The following is a 17,740-nucleotide window of genomic DNA, read 5'->3' on the forward strand; positions in this document are numbered from 1 at the left end:
TGTGTGGATTCTTTAGATTTTTCTATATATGAGTGTGTCATCTGTGAATACAGACAGAGATAGTGTTACTTCTTCCTTCCCAACCTCGATGTCTTTTATTTCTACTTCTTGCCTAATTGTCCTGGCTAGAACGTTCATTGCAGTGTTGAATAGAAGGGGTGAGAGCAGATCTCTTTATCTTGTTGCTGATTGTAGGGGAAACATTCAGTCTTTCACCATTAAGCATGATATTAGTTGTGAGTTTTTCATAGATATTCTATATCAGGTGAGAAAGCTCCCTTTTACTCCTGGTTTGTTGATTGGTTTTATCATGAAGGGGTTTTTTACCAAATGCGTTTTCTGTGGCTATTGAGTTGATCATAGGTAGTGATTTTCCTTCTGAATAGTTTTAAGAAGGGCCTCCTGCCAGTAGTTATGTCTGACTCTAGCCCCAACTTAGGTATCAACATACCTGGTAGGGGGGATATCTGGCTGCTCTTTTTTTTTTTTTCTTTGTCTAGTCTGACTAGAACACTATTATTAAAATTATTATTTTTTGTAAATATGTAATACCTGCACACGATAAAAAAGAATCATTTAGGAAAGAGTCAACCATGACAAGCAAGTCTCTTCCCACCCTGACACCCTGCTTACCTTCCCCTTGAGCAACTGCTATGCTCATTTCCTGGAATATTGAGGTGCTTTCCTGCTACAAGGGCCGAGGTGAATAGTTGCCCCAGAGACTTTATGGCCTGAAAATCCTCAAGTATTTTCTATGTGGCCCTTTACAGAAAAAGTATGCTGATTCCTTTTTTTTTTTTTAGTCTCTTACCATTTCAAAGGATGCCGCTATGATATACTATGATATCGTTGTGTATGTCATTTTATACGTGTCAGTTTTGGTAGAGTGAATTCCTGTAAGTGGAATTGCTAGGTCTTACTGTCTCAGCATTTGTCGTTTTCATAGATACTACCACACAGCTCTCTTGATAACTTGAACCAGTTTACATTTTCTCCCTTGAGCCTGTTCCCGTAGCCTCGCACTAACAGTGCGCTAATAAGTTGATACTTGCCAATCTGATAACTGAAACATGGTACTCGTAATTTGCATTTTTCTTATTATGAATAAGGTTTAGCATATTTTCTGAAGCCAACAGTTAAAAAATCAAAAAGCAAAGAACAAACAATTCCTTCTGAGCCCTTTCTAGCCCAGTCGACTCAGGACTCAGGGCCTGGTCACCACCAACACCACGCGGGATGCCGGGCGTGGCCGGAGCTGGAGTGGGTGGCCGCGGAGCCCTCGGTTCCCCCCGCATCCCCTCCCAGCCGCGGAGCCCCGCCCCGAGTCCGCCTCTGGCGGGCCTGGGCGGAGCACGTGGCCCAGTGGGAGGTGCTGCGCTGCCTGATTTATTCCCGTCCAGGAGAAGGAGTGAGAACCGCCGGGTCTGAACAGCCCGAGCGCCGGGTCTCGGGCCCGCATCTCCACACCATGCCGTGCCCCCGTGTGCTGGCCGCGCTCTGCGGCGCGCTCCTCTGCGCCTCGGGACTCTTCGCCTTCTCCGGTGAGTCGATCGCGCCGCCCTCTCGCCCTCGCCCCTCCTCTCCGCGCCGCTCGGAAGTTCGCCGCCGCGCCCTCCCTCTACTTCCACTGTTTACAAACTTGGTCAAAGAGCCGGCGCCAAGCGGAGGGGCGACCTCTCCGGCTGCGCCCGGGAGGGAGGCGGGGATGCTCTCGGCCTCTCCTGCTGTCTCCGCGCCGGAGGGCTTTTGGCCGGTGATAGAGGCTTGAGCGCTGGGCGGGGACTCGGGACACTGGGTGACAGCCCAGCCTCCCCCAGGGATGTGGCTTACACAGAACAAAGGAATCCGCTGTGTCGGGCCTCTCTTTTCCCATCTGTAAAATGAGGCCATTGAACTGTGTCTGACTCGCGCGCTCCTTCCACCAGGAAGTTTCTAGGACTCTTGTATTGATAAGTCTTCTCCAGCCAACTTTCCCTGGTAACTCCCTTCCCAGCCCTGGCGGCTGGTCAGTTCACTGGAATTTTATCCTCTGCTTCAAAGTAGGTGTCTGGTCAGATAAGCGAAGGGCTGGGGAGTCGGTGGAATGGAAGGGCCTCCAGCTGGGACCCAAGAGGGGGCAAGGAGCCTGGGGAGGGACTTGGAAAAGGGCTCTCTCCTGAGGTGGCGGCTCCTGACTACACCCCTCCCCCTGCGGCCTTGGGCTGCTGGTTTATCTTCCTTGGTCCTCCTCCCCCGCCTAGGATGCATCGTGCTGGCAGCTGGGCCTCCAGCAGGGTGGTCATGGGGATGCCCTATTCGCTTCACAGTGGGCTGAGGAAAGGGTGCCCACGGGGTGGGGGGAGATGGCAAAGACTCTTCAGGCACCCCCTCCATCATTTTCTCATAGAAATAAGATTGGCTGAAGCAAGTTGGGGGTGGGTGGGTGGGTCCCAGATGAGCCCTGGCTGTGCCATCCGGTGCCAGTCTGACCCCCAGGCTTGGAGTGGAAGCCTAAGGCCTCTCCAAGCTCCCCTGAGACATGGAGAGCTGGCTGGGTCTTAAAAGTCCCTTGCCACTCCTCTCTGGCCCCAGAGCCTGAGCCCTGGCAAAATGTCCCTGGGGAAATCTCCCAAAGAGGGTAGGACACTGAAATCCCAAAGGCGGTTTTGTGGAGGGTGACCTGGCTTTGTGGGAAGGGGGAAGTACCACAGCTGCAGTGCACAGGTGAGTCAGTCAAGGGCCTGCCAGATAGGGGAGACCTTTCCCTTTCCCTTTTGCCCACTCACCTGCTTTGCCCTGGAGCAGTACAGGGAGAGGGCACTTTGGGAGGGGGAGGGAGGGGAGTTGGACCTTGCCTGGTCGGGAGCCCAGGGCTCTGGCCATTCTCAAGCCTCTGCCGTGGCAGTGCCCACCAGCCTGTCAGGTCAGGGAGGGGATTAACCTGCTATTTAAAGCCAGTGACTAATAGCTCATTGGGAGCCTCCTTAAGCTCCCGAGGCCCACGCTGAGGTGGAGCTCTGAGGCCTCCATTGCTCACTAACAGTGTTCCCTTCCTTGGAGCCCCCGCCCTGGTCTCTGGAGCTTTGGGATCTCAGGAGGGCCTCCAGCCTGGGATGGCTTGACTCTGCAGTGAGGAAAAAAGATGTCTCATGTTTTACCCCAAATGACGGGTTTGGGTGTGGGGTCTGAGGCAGCCCTTCTGGGATGCTAAGGTCAGCTAGAAGGTGCTCTGCAGGCCTGGCTGACCTAGTGGGCTGAAGTTCACTCGAGTCAAGGGATTGGGGACAGGCTAACAGTGCACATCTGTCAGCCAGGGCCCCAGCCGGAAGCTGTGATGTCCTCTCTAGCCCTCTTCCCACCTCTACTCGTTGTCCAGTTTTTCTCAAATCTGTCCTTCTTCCTCACCCCTTCGCCTGACTTCCTGTCTTACCAGGAGGCCTGTGACAGCCTCCCTGATGCTCTCCTGGTTTCCTACCTCACCTGCTCCCGTCCTGTTTCCACACAGAGCCAGAGGGATCTTTGTGTAGCTACAGGATGCCTCCCCACCCTGGGCAGCGCATCCACATCTCTGCAGATGGCCTTTGCTTGACATTCTCCATCCCCAACTAAGAAATGGCTTCCCCACTCCCACCTCATGCTTGAGAATCTCTGACAGTTTTTTCCTGGTGGACAATGATGGGGAGACTAAAGGAAGGTTAAGAGCCCTTGTTCTGCAGGTTGAAAAGTCTAAACTTGTCATTCTTAAGAGTCCCTGCCAGTCTCCCTTTTCAGCGATGTCTTACTGTTCTCCAGCATACCATGTCCTCTGTGCTTCTGCTTTTCTGAAGAAAGTTCTTTCCTCATTCCCCAGCCTGACACCCTCCCACTCTGACTTTTTTTTTTTTTTTTTTTGGCCATGCCACAGGGCATGTGGGATCTTAGTTCCCTGACCAGGGATCGAACCTGTGCCTCCTGCATTGGAAGCACAGAGTCTTAACCACTGGACTGCCAGGGAAGTCCCTCCCTCTCTGACTTTTAAACTAGCTCAAATGTCCCCACCTCTGAAACTTCCTGCTCCCTGGCAGAAACCAGCCTCCGCTTGCCCCTCATGCAGGCTTCCGTCAGAGCTCATGGCCCCTCTTCATTATGTGGTGACTTGTCTGCCGCTTTCCTCTGGCTTCTTGAGGCCTAGACTGCATCTGATTTCTCTGTCTCAGGGGCCCAGGATGTACATGGTAGTTGGCCCCCCAGATATTTACTCAATGAACGACTTGTTCCTGACTCAGAACTGTTATTGCAGGTGACTTCTGTGACTCCAGCCAGTGCCTGCATGGTGGGACCTGCTTGTTGGACCAGGACAGAAAACCCCCCTTCCACTGCCTCTGCCCTGAAGGCTTCACGGGCCTCATATGCAATGAGACTGAGAGAGGTACCCGCCCTGGGACATACCTGCCACTTCCCACTGGCTCCCAGTTGCAGCCCAGGCTGCTGGGCTGAGCTCCTCCTGAAGTGGACACTGGTCCCCAGCACCCCTCCTGTTGCCCGCCAGCTTTTTCCTGGAAGCTCCCAGGCCACTTGGAAAGCTGGGTGCTTCCTTCACTTGGGCTGACTCACCTACCCGTGACCCTTCTTGGCTCCAGGCTGGCCCAGGCCCTATCGGGCAGATTGGGAGGGGGGAGGGACGAGATGGTTGGGGGAAGCGGGCAGTGGGCCAAGTTTGGGCGGAGGGTCCTTTTGGGCTTGGCGCTTCTGCCTGTCCCCAGCTCCTTCCTGATCACCTGCCCATCTCACCTGCCTCCCTCTCCCCAGGTCCCTGTTTCCCAAATCCCTGCCACAATGATGCCGAATGCCAGGTGATTGACGACTTCCACCGAGGGGATGTCTTCACCCAGTACATCTGCGAGTGCCCTCATGGCTACACAGGCATCCACTGTGAGATTGGTGAGTATCTGGGGGTGCCTGTTCCAGGGGGCAGACCCTGAGCCACAGTCCTGGCAGCCCAGGCAGTGTGCTGGCCTTATTCCTGGGTCAGGGTGCATTGAGGAAGTGGACAGAGCCTCAGTTAGGCCGGGGTGGTGTGTGGGGGAGGGGCGGGGGACCCTGTTGTCCCTCCCCGGGCTTCTTCCTGCCTGGCCCTCTCTCCTGGGACTACAGGCCAGGCCTAATGTCTCTGCAGGGGAGTGAGGGCTGGTGGTAACCCCAGAGGTCGTGGGAGTGTTATTTTATGTCACCATGAATCAGACACAGAGCATTAGGGTAAAGTCTTGACATTTTTCTACCAAGAGGGGAAAACCAACAGATTCTTAATCTTTTGGGGCCCAGGAGGTTAGTTAAGGTTTGAGCCTCAGGGTCTGACAGTTCTGGCCCAGGTCTGATCTCTGGCTTCATCACAGAGCTCTGGGAAGAGGGAGAGGCCTGGGCAGGCTGGGTCATCCCCTCACGGTCAGGCGCTCAGAGGCCCTGCGTGTGCAGAGGGGCTGACCCGCCTGGCCTGGTTGGTCATCCACGTGGCCACAGACCGGTGCTGGGCGGGTACCCGGCAGACCTGGCCAGCATTGTCTGTGCACGCCGTCTCCCTCCTGGCCTGGCTGGGGTCCCTCCCACAACCCAGGACTCTTCCTCACTTGCTGTGGGGCGGCGAGGTCATGTCTAGGTGCAGGGGTAGGGGGAGTAGGGGTGGCGGTGCCAGACGTCTGCAGTCCGGTGGCTCTGTCACTGAGCCCTGTGGGCAGGGGGCAGGTGCTCCTGCTGTAGGCAGACGTGGGGCTGGGCTCTGGGAGGAGGAGGGAGGGCAGGGCCAGCCCGGTGGGAGCTGGCTCCTGGGGAGAGCAGATGAAGTGCCTGTGTCGCCCTTCATGTTAGAGGAGACAGCCCCGAGGGCCTGGGCCCTGGGCCCTGGGCTGAGGCCGATGTGTCTGAGATATTGGGTGGAGGAATGTGGGGGGGCGGGGTCGCCAAAGCTGACAGAGCCCTGGGTGGGGCCAGGTGGGCCCACTAATTACGCTGCTGGGTTAGCCCAGGTAACCCTGGGTGTGCCTGAGTGGGGATTACTCATCTAGCCTCCTTCTGCTTCTTGGCCTGGGGTCTGTCCAGCACCTGGGGCAGAAGGCAGGAGGCGACCACAAAGCTGGAGGAACACCCCCAGAGAGACCTTTGCAGCCCCTCCTTATCTGTTACATGGTGTGTTTCCTTGGAGCCCACCAGGACCCCACAGGCCCAAAGAATGCACGTTTGGGGCCCTCTGGGTGTGGGCATGGGGGCTGTGAGGACAGAGCAGAGCAGACCTGGCTTCAGGTCTCTGCTCAGCCAGTGGCCGGCTCTGATCTCGGGTGTATGGCCTCCCTCGTGCCTCACTCTCCCTGCGAGAATGTCAGACACCGAGCTTGGTGTGAGCCTGGGATTTTGGAATGAGAGTGGATCTGTCCCGGGTTCTCTGCTTGGGAGCTGAGCCCCAGGCACACAGGCTCGGCCCCCAAGGACCACATCGCTTGGCCAGGGGCAGCTTCCCAGATGGCTGGGTCAGGACCAGTAGCTAGAAGGGGCAAAGGGTATGAGGGAAAACAGAATGGCACTCACACCCCATCCAGAAAACTCCTGCCAGTGGGATTCTAGAAACCTCCAGGCAGATGTGCTTCTTGCTTTATGTGCAGTACGAGTAATGTTCACTGCTGTCTGAGGCGTCGCTTCTTCCGCAGCCATCCTCCTGGGGGAACCAGGGACCGGGCTGGGTGTGGCGGTCCTCCTGATGGGGCGGGGGCACGAAGGAAGAGGAGGCCACGCTGCTATTCACTCAGCAGCCCACCCCCCCGTCGAATAATTGCTGCTCCATATCCTGTAAGAACGAGACCACCTCCTGCAGCCTGGTGAGGGACACCAGCTGCCAGTCATGGCAGTACCATGAGTGCCGGCCTGCCCTAGAACCTTCTGGCAGCCCAGGGTCCCAACCCCCAGTGACTCTGCCCGGCCCCTCTCTTCCTCACTGTGCACCTTGTCTTGGTATCTCCTTGCCCTTCATTGTCCCTTCATGGTCTCTGCTCTGGGTCCCCGGCAGAGGCCACACTGTCTTGTTCTTGTGTCCTCTGGGCCCCGCATGCTCGGGTGGCCCTCTGACTGCCCCCTCCCCCCTCAGTCTGCATCTCGCCGCTGGGCATGGAGACGGGCGCTATCGCCGACTCCCAGATCTCTGCCTCGTCCATGCACTTGGGTTTCATGGGTTTGCAGCGCTGGGCCCCGTATCTGGCCCGCCTGCACCTCACGGGCATTGTCAACGCATGGACATCCAGCAACTACGACAGAAGCCCCTGGATCCAGGTATGGAAGGGACGGCTCAGGGGTGCGTAGCGTGATGGGAATGAAGAAGATGGGATGAGTGCACCTGCATTTGGGGGTCACCACGGGAGGATTCATAACCGGGATCCAGGTAGCATGGTAGCAGGTTCCCACGGGTGAAGTAGCTTTAAGTAGAGGGCAGCTTTGGGGGACCTGGAGTGCGTGGGCAGGATGAGGGGGAGTGAACGCTAGGCTGTAGAGGGGCTCTTTGCACTGTACGAGGCCTCTGGAAGCTTGTCCTTGTGTGCTTCCCTGAGCACTGGGCCCAAAGCCTGGAGAGGGCCAGATGAGAAAGCCGCGCTTATTTGTCCTGCTTGGGTTGTTCTCCTTCTGGGCTGGGGGAGTGATGGCGGTGAAAAGAACCTGGGAGATAGGGGTTCTGTCCTTCCTGTCCTGGTCCAGGTGAACCTGATGCGGAAGATGCGGGTGACGGGTGTGGTGACGCAGGGTGCTAGCCGTGCAGGCAGTGCCGAGTACCTGAAGACTTTCAAGGTGGCCTACAGCACCAATGGGCGCAAGTTCCAGTTCATCCAGGGCGCAGGGGAGTCAGGAGATAAGGTGAGGTTTGTCGTGAGCCCTAAAGAAGGGCTGTGGTCAGCAACCCCTGGGGCTCCAGCGCCGTTTGAGGGCCCCCAATGAGGTGAGAGTGCCCTGGGTGACTGGCCATGAGGTGTATCTTGGTTTGAAGAATTTGGGAAACCCAGATTGTGCCTGTGCTCTGTGGTTAAAAGTAATAGCCCCACTTTATAGATAAGAATAGTGAGACTCAGAAAGGTTCAGTGACTTGTTGAGGGTGGCGGTAGTGGTGGATATGGGATGCATTCAGAGCCGTCAGGGATACCATGTACAGTCATACAGGTTGTATACTGGTGTCATTACTAAGTCAGCACCATTCACGTCATGTTTGTGTGCTTCTATCTGTGGGAAAATTGTTATAAAAACGTCTTTTGAGAAAGGAGTACCTTTTCCTAATTTGCACAGAGGCACCCTATAGATCGTAGGTGGCCCTGTGCAAAAGACGGGGCTTTATGCCCAGGCCCCATGGTGACCAAGGAAGATCTGAAAAAGGGAATCTGTGTTGAGGGCTGTGAGGTGGCCAGAGGAAGGGCTGAGCCCCTCCTGGCTCTGCTAAGCCCACCTCTGCCTCCGGGCCCAAAGAGGAGGGGGAGACCACCCCAGGAAGTGGGACTGCCCACACTGACCCACTCCTCCAGTCTGCCTCTTCTCTCCTAGATATTTATGGGTAATGTGGACAACAGCGGCCTGAAGGTCAATCTGTTTGAAACCCCTCTGGAGGTGCAGTATGTGAGACTGGTGCCCGTGATCTGCCACCGGGGCTGCACCCTTCGCTTTGAGCTCCTTGGCTGTGAGTTGAATGGTGAGTGCTGGAGGCTCTGTAATCCTCTGAGATGGCTTTCCCTGCCCCCTCTTTTCTCAGCCAAGCTGAGCTGAGTAGGGTGGCAGCAAGGCCCAGGAACCTGGGCTGTCACAGGAGATGGCCACAAGAGGGATCATCTGGCCATCAGCAGTCCTGCCCAGGTGTTTGCTCTTTGCTGGTTGGTAGAGGAAAAAAGACACCACTTCAATTTTCAAAATATTTTCACTTAACTCTGATTGGTTCCTTGAGCTTCTAGAACATGTAGCATTCGTTCTGTTTTGCAGATGTCAGTTCCACGAGGGCAAGGAGTTTGTTTTGTTCACTGCTGCATTCCCAGTGCCTAGAACAGAGCCTGGCTCATAGGCACTCAGTAAATATTGATGGATGAGTGAGTGAATGAATGAATGAGGAAAATGAGGCCCAGATAAATTGTTTATCAGGGGCACACAGCTGGTAGGTATTAAAAGTTGGTCTGAATTCCTGGGCTTCTGACACCTACCCATCCACTGTTCCTTCCCCCAAACCTGTAGCCTGCATTCAAGAGAAACATGGGGACTTCTAGGGTCATAGGGCTGGAGATGGTGCTTTTTTTTTGATGAGGACAATTTTTAAAGTCTTTATTGATTTTGTTACTATATTGCTTCTGTTTTATGTTTTGGTTTTTTGGCTGAGAGGCATATGGGATCTTAGCTCCCTGACCAGGGTTCGAACCTGCACCCCCTGCATTGGAAGGTGAAGTCTTAACCACTGGACCTCCAGGGAAGTCCCCTGGGGATGGTGATTCTTTTTTTTTTTTTTTTTTTGGGGTACGCGGGCCTCTCACTGTTGCGGCCTCTCTCATTGCGCGGCATGGGTTCTGGACGCGCAGGCTCAGCGGCCATGGCTCACGGGCCCAGCCGCTCCGCGGCATGTGGGATCCTCCTGGACCGGGGCAGGAACCCATGTCCCCTGCATCGGCAGGCGGACTCTCAACCACTGCGCCACCAGGGAAGCCCGGGGATGGTGATTCTTGTTGCTCTTTCCGGAGAGATTCTCAGATGGAGGGATGGGGGGCCAGAAGGGGATAGGTTTCTGCTGAGTCATAAAAAATCTAACCACTGGAGAGGTCAGGGTGCAGAGGTTGGGCTGAGGGCCTTGTCTCTGCCCAGCTCAGCTCAGCCTTGCTGAGGCCTGGATATTTCCCTCTTTTTGCAGCCACAGTGCCACCTGCTGGCCACCGGCAGAACTGTAGGGCTCACTAGGCAGAGCTGCAGAGCAGAGGTGCTCTCTGTCTTTCTCATCTTAACCCAAGACCCACCCTCTGCTCCCCCTTCCACCCACTGTGGCACCTCTTTCTGTTATCTCGTTTTAGTTACTGCCCAATACCACTCAGAGCTCAGTTCAGTGACTGTCTGGGTTTAGTCTTTTTTTTTAAGTATGTACTTGAGCCAGCATATTCTTGCTCCCAGGGTCACTGCTTTTTGAGCCTAACTGTTCTTTTTTTTAAAAATATTTATTTATTTTGGCTGCACCAGGTCTTAGTTGCGGCATGCGGGATCCTTAGTTGCAGCATGCATGTGGGATCTAGTTCCCCGACCAGGGATCGAACTCAGGCCCCCTGCATGGGGAGCATGGAGTCTTAACTACTGGACCACCAGGGAAGTCCCCCAAGCCTAACTGTTTTAAGTGGGGAGTTAAAGACTGCCTTTTGCTAAAAGGAAATTCAGGCGATTGGTAAAGGACATAGACAGGTCTGGGGCCCCCCACCCTGGGATCCTTTCCCTGGAGTCCCTCACTACTCACTGTCATAGTCTGAATCCTTTGGCTAATTTCCAGCCTAGGCCTGTCACAGCCGGTTACCTCCAAGGCCAAGAGAGGGTGAGTCTGGCAAGCCGAGGAAGTGAAGTTTTTCTGTCTGCTTCCTTCAAGGACTGGACCATCTCCTTTCCCTTGTAGGCATTCCGGTCACCTGGAGAGAGTGTTGGTGTGTGCCTGTGTGCACATGCGTGGGGCTGAGGTCTGGGCATTTCTGGGCATGCCCTGCACCAGGATTCCTCTTCACCAGCGGGCAAGGTGTCCTTGGTGAATTGATTAGTTATTTAACTCAGTAGATAGACATTTATTAAGATATTTATTAAGCTCCTTCTGAGTGCCTGGCTCTAGGGAGCAATATTGGTGAGATCCCTGACCTCATGGAAATTGCATTCTAATGAGGGAGGCTGATGTGAAACCAGGATCAAATAAAAGAAAGGTCAGATAGCAGCAAGAACTATGAAGGAAACATTAGAGGGAGATGTGATGAGGGTGACTTGGGGTGAAGAGAGGGAACGGCATGGGGACTGCTGCGTTGGATGGCGTTTGAGTAGAGGCTTGAATGATGGAGATCAAGCCGCGTGAAGAACTTGGAAAGGGCATCCCAGGCAAGGAACTGACACATGCGAAGGCCCTGGGGCATGTGAAGGATAGAAGGGAGGCCAATGGAGCTGGAGCCTAGAGAATGAGGGGTAGCTTGGTGGGTGATGAGGCTGGAGAGGTAGGCAGAGACGGACCAGGCAGGGGCCACGTAGACCATTTTAAGGATTCAGGTCTTTATCCTGAGAACAAGGGGCAGCCATTGTGGAGGGAGTGCTAATAGGACACGGTTAGAGTTGGGTCTAGAAAAGCTCCCTTAGGCTGTATAGGGAGAATGGGGGCAGAGGGCCACTGTGAGTGAGGGGAGAGACATGTGGGAAGATAAGGTGGCTTGGATCAGGGTGGTGGAGTCAATGGATTGGGCAGATTAGAGCCTTCTACTAAAGTGAGCTCCATGGACCAGGAGGATGAGCATCACCTGGGAGCTTGTAGAAATGCAAACTCCCAGCCCCACCCTTGACTTTCTGAGACAGAATCCTCATATTAACAAGGTCCCCAGGTGATCTGTGAGAAGCACTGCTCTGGTACCTCATTTTATGGATGGGGGGTCTGAGGACCAGAGAGGGGAGGGACTTCCCAGGGTTGCATAGCGAGTGGTGGAGCTGACAGTCCTGCTCTCGGCTTGGCACCCTGCCCAGGGCATTTTATGTGGAAGGCTGTCTGACATGCCATAAGTGATGGGGGCATGAACTGCTGGAAGCAGATGATCTGTAGAAGGGTCCACCGTGGGCAGATGATGCCTTGGTGTCCTCTGCAGAGTGTTCCAGCCTTGGGCCGGTCTCATGGCCCTCCAGGTCTGGAGCCGTGGGATGAGCCACCTCCCAGCCCAGCAGCCTCTCTTTGTGGGAGCAGGGTAGAGGTTACCTGGCGCACCACCGTCACGAGGAGATGGTACGATTGGTCGGCATCAGCACACTCTGGAGGCACATGTCTTTACTGGCAGGGGAGTGAGCGTGTGGGGAGACAGTGAGGTAAAGCACTGGGTTCTATAGTCAGCTCCCAGATGGAGCCATGACTTTCCAAGCCCACTCTCCCACTCCTGACTTTGCAAAGGGACAGGCAGTTGTACAGTGGTGATTCTGCCACGTGTGAGACACGCCCATCGTTCTTTTGGGAGTTTTATCTCCTGCCCGTTCCCAACTGTTCTGGCCACCTGCAGGTGCAGAACAGCCAGCACATTCCTGAGTGTTTGGAGCAGGCCTGAGTGAAACCAAGGCCAGCTTCTCAGGTAGCCCTCCCAGGCCTCTCTGACAGCATGCCAGGTAGTGAATGTGTGAAGGCCCTCTGGGAGGGGCTGTGGGGCAGGGATACAGGGTTGTTCCTGAGCCCCAGGAATTCTGACTTTTCTGCTTCCACCTGCTAGAGGGCAGGAATATTGTCCTGCTCATCGCCGGGTCACCACCAGGCAGGCCTTCACGGCTCTGGGTTGGTGCAGGAATGGTGGAGATAGTGTCACAGTGTGACATGGTGATTAGGAGTGTGTGTGTGTGTGTGTGTGAGACTTGGGCACAATGCTTAATGTCTCTCAGCCTCAGTTTTCTCATCTGTGGAATGGGGTTACTAATATCCTCTTCGTTCCGGTTTTTGTGTGGTAGATTAAATGACTGAAGTCAGCACTGAGTCAGTGAGATGATTGTTATTAGCACTCTTGACGGTTATCCCAGGACTCAGCGGTGTGAATAGCAGCTGTACTGTAGGAGTGACAGAGAGGAAGTGCTGTGAGTCCAGAGAAGGGAGAAGTCCCACCCAAGTGAGGTGGTCAGGGCAGGCTTCTTGGAGGAGGTGTCCCATGAGTCAGGCCTTGAAGGAGGGTGGAGGTGGTGGATCAGGGCCTGCCGTGGTGCAGAGGGAGAAGAGCGGTGGGTGATCTGTGCAGAGCAAGTGAGGGGCGCTGGGTGGGAGCTGAGCTGAGGAGTGGGTGGGGCTGTCAGTAAGCAAATAGAATGGTTGGCCCTAAAAGTGGAAGGATCTTCCGTCTGTTGTCTAAGAGGATGCCAGAGGTCGGTCAGGAGCCACAGAGTTCTTTCCCCTTCACCACCTCACGCTCACACCCCTGGGAGGCTGTGGACCCCAGATCTGGGTGACAGCTCACCCCTTGTTGGCAGGATGCGCCGAACCCCTAGGCCTGAAGAACAACACCATCCCCAGCAAGCAGATCACAGCCTCCAGCTTCTACAAAACCTGGGGCCTCAGTGCCTTTAGCTGGTATCCCTCCTATGCGCGGCTGGATAATCAGGGCAAGTTCAACGCCTGGACCGCCCAGACCAACAGTGCCTCTGAGTGGCTTCAGGTGGGTCAGGCTCCCCCTGGGGTGCAGGGCTGGGGTAGACTGGCGTTGGGTGGGTTTGGGTGGGGCTGTTGGATCTATGACCCTGGCCCAACCCAGGCTTCTGCTCCCCAAGAGGGAGTTTCTGCACGGCCTTGTTTGTGTTCGGCTTTGCTCCTTCTTCCTCTCACATCCCCACCTTTCTCCTGATTCTGTAACTCCAGAGGGGGGGATGGTGGGGGAGCTCAGTGCTGCTTCCACCAAGGCCCCCAACCCCAGGTGGTGAGTGTGTGTGTGTGTGTGTGTGTGTGTGTGTGTGTGTAGGGGTAGGGCCACCTCCATTGGCTGCCACAGAGTGATAAGGCTGAGCCCACGTACAGCAGGGCAGGATGGAGGAGGGACACCTCAGGATTTCTCTGCCTGCACTCAGAGGATGCTCTCTAACTCGCTGTCTGAGAACACACCATGTGACAGCCCTTGGATTTCACTGAAATTGGGAAGCACAGGAGAGTCATGGAAAACCAGAGCATCCACTCATTTTATAGATGAGGAAACTGGGTCCCAGCAGGGTGAGGATTTGCCTGGGGCTCACCCGCTTGTTGGCAGTGAGTTGGGTTTGCAGCCTGGGTCTTCGCACTGCCTGCCCAGGGGCAGCTGGCAGGCTCCCTGGGATGGGCAGGGAACTGGGGGGCAGGAGGGGCATCTCTGGGCCCCAACAAGCACATTAGCCTGTGGGGCTGGGTTCTGTGAGGAGCTGCCTGCCTTTGGAGAGTCCTCAGGACCAATGTCAGGCTGTGGACAGCCCTGCAGGGGCCTCAGGAGCAGTTCATGTCCCTGTAGGCTATGGCCTCCCCTGTCCCTGTTCCTATCCTATGAGGGGTTGGCAGTGAGTTGGCTGGAGCCCAGGCTCTGAAATCTGAGCTTCATTGCATCAAAGTGTTTAACAGTGTCTGACAAAGTAAGTGGAATTATTTATGCCCATTTTATAGATAGAAAACTGAGGCTCTGCCAAGTGAAGTAGTTTTTCCAAGACTAGATTGTATGCCCCAGTGTGTCTGCCTTTTCCCACCTTACTGGAGATGGTCCAAGCAAAGAAGATGGGGTGGATTTTTTTTTTTTTTCTGTAGATTGACCTGGGCTCTCAGAAGCGAGTGACTGGCATCATCACCCAGGGGGCACGAGACTTTGGCCACATCCAATATGTGGCAGCCTACAAGGTGGCCTATGGTGACGATGGTGTGAACTGGACTGAGTACAGGGACCAGGGGGCCGTGGAAAGCAAGGTGAGTGTGTGTTCAGCTGTCCTTCCCTCCCCACTCCAGGGATGCCCTGCGAGTGGGATCCGGGGCCCTAAGGGGAGGAAGACTGGCTCTGGGGCCCTCCTGACCCCCTCTGTGTCTCTAGATCTTCCCTGGCAACATGGACAATAATTCCCACAAGAAGAACATGTTTGAGGCGCCTTTCCTGGCTCGCTTTGTGCGCATCCTGCCTGTGGCCTGGCACAACCGCATCACCCTTCGCGTGGAGCTGCTGGGCTGTTAGTGGTAGGCCCAGCTGCAGTGACCGCAAGGGCCGTGGGGGCACCTGCCCCTTTCCTGGTTCTCCTGGCCTTCTGGGGACCTGCTGCCTTTTCCACCCATCCTCCTGATTGTAGCTGACCTGGGGGCGGGGGTTTCAGTCGTCTCTCCCTCCCTCCCTCCCTCCCTCTCCCACGTGCCCGTGGTGCCTACCCCTCACGCCATCCCATTTTCTTAGGCACGGTGGGAGTTGAGTAGGTCTGGGATGGACAGGGAAGGGCGAAGTAGGGCGCGTGGGTCCTCCGTAGCGCCTCTCCCACACCCCCCATTCCCAAGACCCTGGAGGAATAGGCCCTGAGGCCCCAAGCTGGAGAGTGCTGGTCTCCTGCCCCTCAGCCCTGGGGCATGATGCTGCCACTCTGCTGCTTCCACCTAGCCCCCCGACACTTCCCCCTCATCTCCCTGGACACCCCTCTTGACCCTCCTCCTAGCCTAGAGGGAGACAGAAGCGGGTGGGGTGGGTCTGTGGAGAAATGGGGGAGGAAGTGGCTGGGCCTGGGCGGCCCTCTGTGCTGGTTCTTCACCCCTGAGTACACAGGCAGCTTTCAAAATATATTTATATCACCCCCTGAACTCTCGCTGTGGTTCATCGTTGCTCCGTCAAAATGGGCTTTGACTTGGGCTGGTGTCCCCACCCTGAGTCCTCCCCGAGTCCCAGCATTCTTGTGTCACCTGCCCGACTATAGAGAGGGAGGAGACTACTGGGGGGGGGGTCCCACTGGAGGGGCCAGGACTCTTCCCCTCAATTCTCCTCCTCCAGACCCATGCAGCCCCAGGGCCATCGCTGCTGCCAGGTGAGTGCCTGGGGCGGGGCCTATGCAGAGGCTGTCTTCACAAATGCCTTTGCTCCCTTCCCACGCCAGGAAGACAGGCAGAGGCTGCTGGTTTTCCCCTGCGGCAATTGCCATTTTCTCTGCAACTGGAGCGGTGGGCTGGAGAAACTATTAGAAACTCAGTGAACCTGGGCTGCTTTCAGAGCTGCAGGAGCCCCAGGATGGGGTACAGCGTGGGATGGGAGGGGCCAGGGCTCTGCCAAGTGGGTGGGGCGTTCCTGGCCCAGCACACTGGTTCCTGAGAGGCCACTGGCAACTCCACTCCAGGGCTGGGAGGAGAGCTCCAGGGGTACCCCTCTCCCCCCACCTCCTCACACCATGCAGGGGCCATCAGGAGGTGGCCAGTGGGAGGCAGTGCAGGCCAGTGATCTGGAAGTGGGGCTTGCAGATAAAAGAGGGACTGACTAGCTGGGAAAGGGCATATGAAACCACCCTAGTATTCAGTGCCTTGGGACACAAGATGGATTTTCCAGAACAGACTTTGGGAGCCATGCCTTTGTACACATAGGCACCTCTAGGCAGCAGATCTGGCCATGTGGCTGCCAAAGGGAGGGTGTGGCTTTGTTGGAAGTTCATCAGAGATATTAGTCTGGAAGTGGCTCCACCCACCCCCCCCCCAAGAGCTCCTGTTGCCAGGGCTTCTTGGCTGGGCAGGGATGGAATAAAGGGCCCAGGCTGTGGTCTCTGAATGAACTGGGTTTGTGGGGCTCCCCACCCCTGGGGGTCTACTGGCTCACTCCTTCCTGTCTCAGAGCTCTCCTCTGTGGAGTTGCATGGGTTGGGTTTGAAGTCAGTCTTTCTGGGTGGTTGCTGGCTTTAGGACTCCCTCCTGGGAGCATTTCCTACCACCCAACCTGTTCAGGCCTCTCCTGGGAACTCTTGGATGCCTCCTCAATAAGTAACTGCAGTCGAGCCTTGTTAGAATGCAGGAGTCCCACTTGCAGAAGGGGAAACCAAGCATCACTCCCATCTGTCAATTTGTGCCTCTTTGTGGCGTTGAATATTTTCTGTGGGCCAGTCTCATTGGCTGGTTGGCTGGGTGGGCTGGTGTCACAAGCCCCCCACCTGGACCAGGAGATCCAAGGTGACTATGGAATTGTCTAAGCCACCTCTCAGTCCCTTCTTCCTGCTCATCTTTGCAGCCTTGGATGTGTTGGCCACAGCCTTCTGAAAGTCCCCTTCCTGGGACCCTGGACCTGGGCCCCCTCCCTCCTGACCCCTTCTGTCTTTGGCTTCTCTCCCTGAGCAGCCCCCTCCACTTCCACAGTGTTCACTACCACCTCCACAAATTTACTTTTTTATTCCTGACTGCAGTCCCAAGAGCCAGCTCTGAGATTCCACCTGCTGGCCAGCCCTGCCACTGGCTGGGACATTAAACTTGCTTAGCTGTTACAAAACTGACCTCTGCTGTCCATCCCGCTCCCTACACGTGTGGCTGTCAGCACTGGCATCTGTTGACCCGCCTCTCCCAGGAGTCTAGATTGCTTTCCGTTCCTGGTTTAAATATAGTGGAGTGATTGGGAGTGCAAGGCCTCAAGTTGGAGAACCTGGGTTCAAATCTTGGCTCTGAGTGACCTTGGGCAATTTCCTTAAATCTCTCTGGGTCTCAGTTCCCTATCTGTAAGGTGGAAATAATAGAACTGACTCCATGGCCTTGAGACTGATGGAGAGAATGTACATAAGCACTGATGTAAAGCCTGGCGCATCAGAGGCCTCAAAAACTTTGGTCATTGTTGTTAGAAAAGCTTGCAACTTTCCTGATTTGAACTCGTGTCCTATTTATTTCCCCCTCCAATCCATCCTGCATCCAGTGCACAGACTGGTCTCTCTTCCTTATGGAGGAACTTTCATTGGCTCCCTTTTGCTCATCAAGCTGGCAGTCACTTTGTGCAATTTAGCCTTGTCCACCACAGCTCTTTGTGCTCTGATTTGCTCCTGGCTGTGGGTATGTAATGCATGCGTGTGTGTGTGCACGCGCGCGCGCGCACACACACACACACACACACAC

General features: G+C 55.4%; 1 protein-coding gene across 1 annotated transcript; it reads left to right on the top strand.

The window, feature by feature from the left end:
* Window positions 1–1,386: 1,386 nt before the first annotated feature.
* Window positions 1,387–15,472, top strand: MFGE8 (milk fat globule EGF and factor V/VIII domain containing). The gene is made up of 9 exons (XM_060005452.1): window positions 1,387–1,541; window positions 4,259–4,387; window positions 4,768–4,899; window positions 7,088–7,269; window positions 7,690–7,845; window positions 8,521–8,665; window positions 13,162–13,346; window positions 14,450–14,605; window positions 14,727–15,472. Exons 1-9 carry the CDS (start codon window positions 1,469–1,471, stop codon window positions 14,862–14,864), a joined length of 1,296 nt encoding a protein of 431 aa, XP_059861435.1. The 5' UTR covers window positions 1,387–1,468; the 3' UTR covers window positions 14,865–15,472.
* The last annotated feature ends 2,268 nt before the right edge of the window (window positions 15,473–17,740 follow it).

The sequence above is a fragment of the Delphinus delphis genome, chromosome 2 (assembly GCF_949987515.2).
Source record: "Delphinus delphis chromosome 2, mDelDel1.2, whole genome shotgun sequence".
Classification (NCBI taxonomy): Eukaryota; Metazoa; Chordata; class Mammalia; order Artiodactyla; family Delphinidae; genus Delphinus; species Delphinus delphis.